The sequence below is a fragment of the Rhopalosiphum padi genome, chromosome 4 (assembly GCF_020882245.1).
Source record: "Rhopalosiphum padi isolate XX-2018 chromosome 4, ASM2088224v1, whole genome shotgun sequence".
In the NCBI taxonomy this organism is placed as follows: Eukaryota; Metazoa; Arthropoda; class Insecta; order Hemiptera; family Aphididae; genus Rhopalosiphum; species Rhopalosiphum padi.
Window position 1 is genome coordinate 21513710 of NC_083600.1, and position 11620 is coordinate 21525329.

General features: G+C 26.2%; 1 protein-coding gene across 1 annotated transcript in view; it reads left to right on the top strand.

Annotated features, from left to right (window-relative positions):
- LOC132928804 (uncharacterized) overlaps window positions 1–9791 on the top strand; it is a 30782-nt gene extending 20991 nt beyond the window's left edge. Inside the window, exons 9-20 of the mRNA XM_060993697.1 lie at window positions 744–908; window positions 1538–1704; window positions 1934–2035; window positions 2272–2429; window positions 4273–4419; window positions 5735–5852; window positions 5921–6109; window positions 6189–6331; window positions 6842–6954; window positions 7201–7460; window positions 8632–8798; window positions 9336–9791. Coding sequence (XP_060849680.1) covers window positions 744–908; window positions 1538–1704; window positions 1934–2035; window positions 2272–2429; window positions 4273–4419; window positions 5735–5852; window positions 5921–6109; window positions 6189–6331; window positions 6842–6954; window positions 7201–7460; window positions 8632–8798; window positions 9336–9512 — 1906 coding nt within the window. The 3' untranslated portion in view covers window positions 9513–9791. The remainder of the gene's footprint in view (window positions 1–743; window positions 909–1537; window positions 1705–1933; window positions 2036–2271; window positions 2430–4272; window positions 4420–5734; window positions 5853–5920; window positions 6110–6188; window positions 6332–6841; window positions 6955–7200; window positions 7461–8631; window positions 8799–9335) is intronic.
- Window positions 9792–11620: the final 1829 nt, after the last annotated feature.

An 11620-nucleotide genomic window follows, 5' to 3' on the forward strand; every position in this document is an offset into this window, starting at 1 on the left:
TATTTGCGTATCTTGTTTTTTTATCCAACTTCTTTTATTAATTGTTTCCTGCAATCAATGTATAGAGCACCTACAATTTATTCTACTTGTTTATGCTGTGACCAAGTTTCTATCTCTCTCTAATGACACAACACTCATGTATAACGTGTATTTTTTTTAAATATGTTTCCTTTAAGACAAATATGTAAACTAAGTACTTGATTCTAATCTCTTTTTATTGGTCTATTGACTCATTGAAATAAAAATATTTTAATTGTTAAACATTTAAAACTCATCAAACACAATTAGTGTAAAATAATTAAATAAATTACTCTTAGTTGTCAATTTTCCAATTGATTTTTTATATTAATAGTTTTTTTGGATAAAATTAATACTATTGTCTTTGGATCATTATGTTATTAAATTTTTAATATTTTTTAACCTCCAATATACTTATTGACTATGTCACAAAATGATATAAACTTTAGTTGGTTAATTATAATTATTTTATTTATAATCTATTAGGGGTTGTCTTTGAGATTGCTTCACCTAAAACTCAAAATAAAGCACATGACGACATAATACCACATATTGCATCTAAGTTACCATCACAAGATACATGTGGTAAAAGAAAGGCACCTAGCTTTCGAATAGTTGGAGGAAGTGATTCAGATTTAGGTTGGATACATTTGTTTTTTATTTTTAAAGTATTTGTATTCATTCGGGTATTAAAAATGAAAAAAAAACAAATAAATTATCTTAAGCATTTACAATCTTACAGGTGTTTGGCCATGGATGGTAGCTCTCGGATACAAGGGTAAAAATGATGTCAATAATTCTATAATATGGGCTTCTGGAGGTACATTAATATCTAACAAACATGTCTTAACTGCCGGCCATTCCGTGGCCAATATAGGAGAAAGAATATTGTGAGTAAATCATGTTTAACATGTCAAAGAAAGCTTATTTTTTAAGGAATATTTGGACAATTTCTAGTTACGTTGTACAACGGCAACCATATAGGTACAATAGGCAAAAAAAAATATTTGATCAAACAATTTAACAGATCCATAATTACTTTTGAATTTAATCTTTGTAATTTAATCTTCGTAGAATATTATGGGATTGAAATTTTTTTATTTAAAAGAGGACCACATTATTTAGGTATTACCTACTGGACAATTATTTTATAATATCCTACTTTAAATATTGACTGAATAACACTTAAAAATATTAACCTATTTATTATATATTTTCTAGTTATAGGGTTTTGAAAAATTGAATGTGATAAGTTCCTAAAATGTAACCAGTTTAAATGACATAAATTTCCTAATAAAATAATCATTTTTTAAATGTAATTATTCAAAAGAGTTTTTTTCTGTTAAACAAGTTTATATACTAGAAATGCTTCAGTTTAGCCCAGACACCAGTAAGTAATATTTGTTTGTATTTTAGTACTCTCCGTTTCTCCGTGTGTATTTTAATAATAAATAACATATAGTTGTTAAAACACTTAAAAGAAGTTTTTAATAAAAACTAATTTTTAAATTTGTAACAGGACAGTTGCACGCTTGGGTGACTTGAATTTGGATTCCACAGTCGATGATTGGGTAACTCCATTGGATGTTCCAATCGAACGTGTTATACAACATGAAAAATATAACAAAACAGCTTTTTCCAATGACATCGGATTAGTGGTATTGAAAAATGATATTACTTTTACTAGTAAGTTTTTTTACAACTTTTCATGGGAATATTTTACCATACTTTATATTACAAACCATTGTTTTATTTTTATATATTAAAATATTTGTCTTATTTTGTTGTATGAGTTATTATTACATAGACTATTACAAAAATATATATATTTTTTATTATACCATTGAAAAAAATACGCATTGTGTTTACAAAAAAATGTATTGGTTATTTGATGTTTATTTTTTTGTTTGACTAGCTTTTATCCAACCAATATGTTTGCCATTATCACCAGATATGAAAAACATCGATGTGGGAAATAATTTGCCTTTTATTACTGGATGGGGAAGAACTGATACATGTAAATTAATTATTTATGTACCATAGAATAATAAATTATCAACCACATTTCAAAAATTATAACACACTAATTAAATATTTTTATTATCATCTTTATTTTTTTTACTAATTATAGATTCCAATGATTATTATTATCGAGATAAAAATCTTACTAAATAGATTGAATGACTGTCAACCTAATAAATGTTTGAAAAAATATTTCGTAGTATTTGAAAAATAATTATTAATATTTTTTAGTTGAAGAACCGTCTTCATCCTTAAAGGAAGTTCGAGTTCCAATTATAGACAACGAGTATTGTCAATGGATGATTTATAGAGAAATGAAACAAGTACGAGGAGTAGTTATCGATGACAGAAAATTGTGTGCTGGAGAACAAGGAAAAAGCGCATGTTCGGTATTTACTATTTAGTGATTTTTTCATTTTGATTTTATTTTAAAAATGTGGAAATTAGGTAACCACTTTGCTGCATATTAGAAGTTAAAATATATATTCGTTAATATATATATTTTAGATATAAAATATATCTTACCCTTGTGTGGGTCACTGCAATATATTTTTCATATAATAAATCATTTCTACTAAAAACAACTTAGGAATAAAGATTCAATGTTAAAATAATTTGTTCTTCGATTAAATATCCTAATTTTTCCAAATTTGAACCGAAAATTAAAAAAGACTGGCAAGTGATAGGTATTGCGCCGCTATATATAGTAGACATAGAGAGTAGGTCACTATAACGGATGAGTTAAATTTGAATGCAATGACAGGTATCATTGAATACGAAAAATCATTCTGAACGGACTTGATTTTTCAGTCTGCGATAATTAGTAGGATATATTAAGGGACTTGTAACTTTTATTACTATAACGTTTATTATTATTTACTTAACACATTTTAATTTTCAAAGCATTTGGATTATTTTTTATTTAATAGGTATATTGTTATTGGACTTTTGCTTGTTTAAATAAATAATAAATAATAATAAAAAAGCTTAATATATTAATTACATCATAAAAGATCATATTATATCGTTATGAATAATATTTGCTTTATCAGGAAAAAAAAGTTAAGTCCTACAAGTCTTAGCGTTTAGTGTAGTTTTGAAAAAAACTTCTATAACATATATTGAATAGTACATCATCATCTCCATACTTCTTTCCAGACCATATGGCTTGCTGGCCTCCTTTTTTTGTGGGGTCCCTAACTATGCCAATTTATTTTTTTCAAATCATTTATTATTGTTTTTTTATATTGTAAACACAGTACATAACACGCAGTATTATATAATCGTAATCACCAATAACTATATTTTGTAATACTTGAGTCCAATACTCTGAAATTTTTATACATTTTGTTAATATTATTTTGTTTTGTTATGTTTCCAAGCAATCCAATCTAACAAACAAATTTCAAATAAGTAATATTGAAGAACTTTAAATGTATTATTAATAATCAGACTTTCACTAACAGAAAAAAAAATAATTCTTATAAAAAAAATTATTTGATATACTTAACATAAAAAGTATATAATACCTATTTCCAAAATATCAACACCTACTTGGAGTTAATCAGACTAGTTGGTAGGCAAAAAATAGAATTTAATTTGAATTATCGAGGTTTTATGATTTTCTAACTGCAAATCAATTTTCAAACTTTCGCTATTTTTAAGACTTTTATTAACTTTAAATTATAGTAAAAATTCATTGTGAATATTTTCTATTGTGTGTTTATGATAGCTTAGAATTAAGACTAAAATTTTTATGAACATTTATAGAAAAAGTATCACGTTTACTTGAATTATTAATCATAATTAAAAAAGGTACTGAAAACAGCAATATACAAATTTGATAAATATTTAAAGTTTTAAATTGTCATTTTTGCGTTTTACTAAAATATCTGGTTTTTCTTTAACTTGTTTTTTTTTGTTATTTTTTCCGATTACTATGAAAAATACTAGAGTTATAAATGTTTGACCTATGTAAAAGTATTAAATAATTTATCTAATTAGTCCAAAAATCACCTTCAAAGTTCAAAGTTGAAAATTAGATTATTCTTTCTAGTTTTTTTTTTCGTGTTTATAAACAATCAAATTTTTTTACATTAATTTCTATAAATATATTTTTAAACATTCTAAAATCAATATACTAATCAAAGCAATGATTTAAAAAAAATATTAAATTCATAAATAGTAGATCCAATAAAAGTATATTATTACATTTTATTTTTAATGTTTTAGGGTGATTCCGGAGGTCCGTTAATGTGGTTGAAGAAAAAACAATTTTATTTGATCGGCATTCAAACTTATGGTCACTTATATTGTGGAATCACGCCAGATGTGTATACCAAAGTGTCTTCTTATATTGATTGGATTTTAGAGAATATATAAATTTTAATATAAGCAATTAATAAACTTATTTTATTCTAATTTCGATAATAATATACATTTGTATATAATTATAATATGATTTGCTTAATTTATTAATCCATATGAATTATGTATTTACTAATTATTTATTATTATTATTATTCAATGGTACTCTCGTGTATTAATTATATTTCATCGCTAAGATTAAACTAAAATATATATTGTCCGATTATAGAATTTTTAAATATACAATATATAATAATGATGATGGATTGTATGTTATGTTTTGACATACTATGTTTAGAATAACATATCATAACCAGCATATTTATATAATTTTTACAATCAACTATTTATAATATTGTCTTAATCAAAAATGAAAAGTAAATTTAAATGCAGGAAATTATAAAAAAGCTTTGGGTTTTTCATATTCCAATTTATTAAAAAAAATTACAATGCAGGTTTTACCATTTAAAAATACCAGATATACCTTATTTCGAATCCACGTAAAAAGAATTACATACGCAAAGTTACTAATTTTTATGTTATTTATTTATTTTATTTATAATAGTTTAATATAAATTAAAAAATAGTTGTGTGTTCGAACAATTTTCTTTAGTTATTATATTAACCTAAATTAATCAATCAAATATGTTTTTAGACGTTACCACTTTGATTAAATATTTTTAACATAATTATTCAGTAGATTGAATTTCAAAAGAAAAATAGTCAAACATACATTTCTATGTAAAAAAAAAAATTATTTCGATTTAGTTCACTGTACGTGGTTTTTTTATGTGATCTATCAAGTCAGATATATCTAGATTGCCACGTTTTTAGTTGTAATAAATTAATAATTGTACTATTATAATCATTCATCTTGTTATTTTATGTAGAACAAAATAATTATAATAACTGTCAAAAAACTCAGTATACAGCTTACATATTAAACCTATAGTATACTCTATAATATATATTATGCATTAAAGTACGACGCGTTATGCGATTTCTACAGAAATGTTGTTTTAGAGCTTCACATAAAGAAATCAAGGACTTCGTGTGTGTAATAAGATTATTTTCTGCTTAACACGATAATATGACAATATAGTAGCAATAAATATATTACAAAGGAGGATAATGAAAAATCCTGCGATCAACCACTTCTCCGACAATAATATGAACTAGCCAAACCGGTCTTTTCCTAGAGAGAGATCCATTCGGAATAACTGACGTTTCGATTGAAAACGGCAATAAATTATACAGCATAATATTGTCTATTTTTTTTTTATATATAATCGTAAATCATTCGCATATATTTGTGATTCTCATATAGTATATGATCTGTCGTTTGTGTTACCGTTTTTTCGTTTTTGATATGTCGAAACTCGCTGTTGTATGGTGTTTGGTTTTCGCATACACCGCCCATTCGCAATCTTGGGACAGGAACGACGGTGAGACTGACAAGTCGAAATTAACTAAATACTTCCGTAGGTCTTATTTCCATCGTTTATCTTTATAGACGAACTGTGCAAAGTGATCACCAAGACCGACGGCGATTATACGTGTAAACCAATCGACCAATGTCCGGTGGTCCTTCGTGCAGCTGAAAACCTTTCGGTGTATCCAAAGATATGCAGGTTCCGTGGACGAACACCAATTGTGTGCTGTCCGACTTCGCAAGATGTCCTCAGTAGAAATTCCACCGAAAGCGAGTGAAATATTATTATTATTTATTTATTACTATTAACAATAACATATGAATACCGAATCCCAACGATTTCGTGTAGTGTGCAGAAAATACTATTCGTTGACTACGAAAGGCGGTGGAACTATTGATGCTGGCACTTGTCGAACGAAAAATACGATCGGCAAAAATCTTCTTACCATTGTCGGTGGGACCAAGGCAGAAGAAATGGAATTTCCTCATATGGCAAGTACCCATGAATGTAAAAAAGTAAAATCAAATTTAAGTCAATAATTTTATCAAAGTACAATTTTATTTCTCGCGATTCCGTGATACAAAATAAATATGACGTATAGTAAACTCGATAAACTTGTCGTTCATTTTTGTAACAGTTCTGTGTACTTTATAAAAAAAATATTGATAAACATCGCAAGATAATATTTTTATTTTTCTAACATCTGTATAATACTATTTCAAGTGGTTGTACTGCTTGTACTTATATATATATTATAATATATACTTAGGGCAATATTATCGCTACATACCTACCCGTCCTACCCTTAACTTAAAAGATTAGATATCTACTGTTTCTAAGTCTATCTATGTACTTATAAAGAATATCCACCTAAATTTTACAGAACCTAAGCATAAAGCCGTCGAACGTTTCATACCTATAGATAGCGTAGTGCTGCCTCTAAACAATAATAAATGGAATACATGTGTAATGTTTGTATAATAATTGGTATAAATATTTAGGTTCTTTTAGGATTTGGAAAGAAAATTAAAAATGTTGAATGGTCCTGCGGTGGATCGTTGATTAGTGATCGTTATGTGCTTTCAGCAGCACATTGTTCTGAAATTGGAAAAAAGTAAGTTCTTGTTATTACTGAAAATCGACATGAAATATCCATTGTATTCGTTCTTTAAGTGAAAATTAAATTTTGTTAGGTGTATAAATGTATAATCTATATATACCTACTTCCTATAATTTACTACTTTATTTTTTAATTTTTTTTTATTAAATATATACGTAGATACCTATACAATATACATATATAAATTATAAATATATTATAAAACAAATTGTAACTACACAATGTGGTTTCTTACTTTAGAAGTCCAGTTAAATGGGCTTTGCTAGGTGACAATGACATAGGTTCCAATGAAGGTGTTGCCGACCCTCAAGTTCGCGAAATTGTCCAGCGCATCTTGCATCCAAATTACAAGCCTCCGTCGATGTACAACGACATCGGTCTGTACCGATTAAACACACCAGTTCAATTTAATCGATTTATCTTACCGGTTTGCATAAACTCCGATGAACAATTAACCACTAAACAAGCAATTGCCATTGGTTGGGGAAGAACTAGTTCAGGTTTTTATATAATCTTTTTATAACCTTAAGAATATTTTGTAAACAATTTTAAATCATTTTTAAATTGTTGTTACACATTATTATGTATAGATATAAATATATAATCGATAAACCAAATATTATTTAATAATATATTACTGTGAACTTTAATTAGATCACATACCTACGTATTAGCAGTCTTAATAATTTATCATTTAATTATTTTAAAAAACATAGGTATTCATTATCATATACACTAGCTATTGCCTATTTGTCTATATTTGTTACAAATAATATAATCTGGACACAATATAACAATGTTTTTAATAGGCATTTAAATCAACATATTTTACATAAATATATCTATAATAAAATTAAGATACCTACTTTTTAGTTCCAATTAGTGATTATTGTATGATTTCTATCTTGTGCTTATCAATTTTTTTATTAGGTAGATAATTCTAATGCCACTTTTTTTTTTATAAATTCTTAACTTAAATTGGAATTTCACAAGCTTATCATAAATAATTGATAGGTATTACTGCTCTATATTATATAATTGGTTTCATGCATTATTCTTAGACTTGTAACAATTATTTAGTGGTTTAATAATATTGTATTCATAGGCGTCCGCACGGGGGGGTTCCGGGTGAGCCGGGGCACCCCCGACATGTAATTGGGGCCTTAAAATGTAAATCCTTAAGCATATTGCATATATATATATAGGTCCGTATTTTAACTAATGTTACTAGAATAAAAATGGTATTTTTTCTAAAATATGTCGTAAAAAAAATTATGTTTCGGGATAAAAAAAATAGGTACCTAATACAACGTAAACTATTTTAAATTTGCGTGATAAAACTTATTATGATTATAACAGCTAGATTTTATTGACTACAAAAGTAAAAATAATAAATAAATATTACAATTATCTTGAAAATAGATTTTAGGTCCAACTATCTAATGAAATATATTATATTACTTGGTACTAGTAATACCACTGATTAATATGTGATATAAATATATAATGCAAGTAATGTTTATTCGTGCATTATAATTTATTAAAATATGTACATGTCTTTTTAAGAGAGAGCCCAAATTAAGAAAAGGGCCCGAAAAAATTGTAGGCACCCCCCGAAATTCAAGTCTGCGCACGCCTATGATTGTATTGTTTTATTATTTATTTATTTAGCTGGTCAAACAAGTAATGTTTTAATGAAAGTATCATTAGATTTTGTGGAACAAAATGAATGCAATCGTAGCTATTCGTCTTCCACGAGTCCAAATTTGGAATTTGGAATAAATCCAAGCAGTCAAATTTGCGCCGGAAAAATGGAAGGTGGAAAAGATACCTGTCAAGTATGAGAATATAATTTTAATAGCTATGAATACGTACCTATTTTATAGTAAATATTAAATCTATAATTTATTATAGTTATTAAATTTAACTATTCAGATTGAAAAAGTAGTCGAAATTTAGGTACAAACTACTAAGTACTAATAAGTACCTATACTATACATACAAACAGTCGATACCTGCACGATAGGTAACTAGGTATCGTAAATTTATTTTTTCAAAATGTATGTGCAAGTACCACGGTTTTTGATAGGTAGATACTCTAAAAATGTAATGTCAAATTTTATAATATTATACATTGTATAACTAATTATCAATTTGACGTTATCTACACCACGAAAATATATGACCATTCTTTTTGGGCGTTTGCACATCGGTAGTACTATTTCGTCATCAATTTAGGCATTTAGCACTTCATTTTTATTCGCAAACAAAGTTTAGATTACTTCACATTCCATCCAAGTCAAACTATATGAACCTACGAAAATTTGAAAATTTTAATTTTATTGATTTTGTAAATATTCTATGTTTATATCTAGGGCGATTCAGGTGGACCGTTACAGATTGCACATCCTGAATTTGAGTGTATGTACACGCAAGTTGGTATTACGTCGTTCGGAAGACTGTGTGGTGAACCAAATGTTCCTGGCGTCTATACGAAGGTGTCCAATTACGTGTCTTGGATCAATAGCATCGTTTGGCCGACCTCTCGATGAATATTATTAATTTTGCAATTGCAGCCACTTAAAATGATGTTTATACTGCAAAATATTTTTTCCTACGTCTTTCTTTTGCCTATAAGAACATATGTTCTTACAAAATGTTTTTATATTTATCTATACTAATTTAAATAATTGTCGGAATTATCATTTATAAGTAGAAGGTATTACATTTAACAATTTGTAAGAATATTAATGTTCACTACCTAGTCTATACCGAATGTTATTGTAATAAAATGTATTAATAAACATTAAACTGGACAAAATATATGCCTAATATTTAATAAGTAATAAATACTATAATTTAATACATAAATGAACACAAATAAAGCTTAGTGCAGTGTTCAGTATTTCAGCCCATTTTATTAGCAGGTAAATACCTCAAGTTAAGCTTTAAAAAATTAAATGTGTAGGTATATTTGCATCAAGAAACGCTTAAATTTAATTTAAAAATCGATTTCTAAATGTTAAATTATAAAATTAATAACCATTTTACAACACTACTACTATTACATTTGATTAGATATTTACAACTTTACAAGTGATGAAATAATCAAGATTATAATTGTTATTACCTACCTATTTCGTATAGCCAAAGTAATATAACATTCACAATTTGACATAACACAATAGGTATAAAGTTTTAAAAATACAGTAAATAGATAAAAATGTAAATTTAAAAATAATACCTAACTACTACTAAGCTGTTGAAAACTAAATGTCAAAATATTGAGAGAGTATACAGTGTCTGTAGTATGTTACTCCATACTACCTGCTGTTTATAATTGTCTATTGTCTACAATTAAAAAAAGAATAAAATAATGCCAACAAAAAAACGATAAAAATAACATGTATAGCGTACTCTATAGCTTAAAATAGAATGTAAATTTAACGGAATGTTAAGAAAAGTTATTTAACATAAAAATTATATTTCCATAAAAAGAAAATCGTATATGATAACGCTATCTAGCGGTTAACTTTGGTGATAGTCAAGATCAGCAAGTTATTACTAAACAATGTATTATTTAAAATGAATCTAATACTTTTTGTTTATGAGAAGAAAACTTAAAAATTTATATTTTATTTTAATTAAAAAAAATTATTCATAGATATTTGACATGATTTTGTATATTAATATTTACCACATATTATGAAATTTTTAAAGTATCTAGATTAATTTTAAGTTTTTTGTACCACAAATATAATTTCCAATTGATTTCTGTATGATGTAATGGTGTGTTTACACCACTAGGCCAGGCCTACCCAATTTTTATTTGACTGTTAAACTGTGGTTTTTTTTTATCACAAATAAAAATGTTGTTATTAATTATTATTGAATATTATTAATTATTTATTATCATACTGCGTTCCATATGATAATTAATCTTCCCTAATAGTTATAATTATAAACACACTACACATTACAGAATAAAACGGGCCTACCCAATTAGTTTGTGTTGGACATGCCACTGGGTGTGAAATATCATTAGAGTATACATAATTTATTATGATTTACTTAATATATCAGACAACTTTTTAGTTTTCAATAATTATTACTACATAACAATGGTATTGACTTATAAATTAATAACTGATCAATAATACATAATATTAAATAAAATATAATTATGATATATATTTGTTTTATGAAAAAATAAGGCCAACCTACAGTTAAACTTTGGGAAAAATAAATTACAAAAAGCAATATTTAATTAATACATTTATATTTTCAATAATATGTTCAAGTGTAAATAATAAAGCACTTGAATAGTGGTGGGAGAGGGGATAAATAGATTTCCGTTTTAAAGAATATCAATTTATCAAAAGTTAAAATTATGATATCCAATAGGTTATATAAGTTTAACGTAAAGTAAGTATTTTTTTGCTTCATCGTATTCAGTATGAACAAATATTTTCACAAATTGAAAAAAAATATATTTATTTTAAATTGATTTATTTCAAATTGTTCTAGTATAATTTACGATGAGAACTACCTGAGAAATAGCTTCTAGCGTTCTACTATAATAGAATATAGATGTTGTTATTGAGCAGATCGCTGTAAAGGATGAGTTAAATTTTAATTCAATGATAAAACATTGCACAAG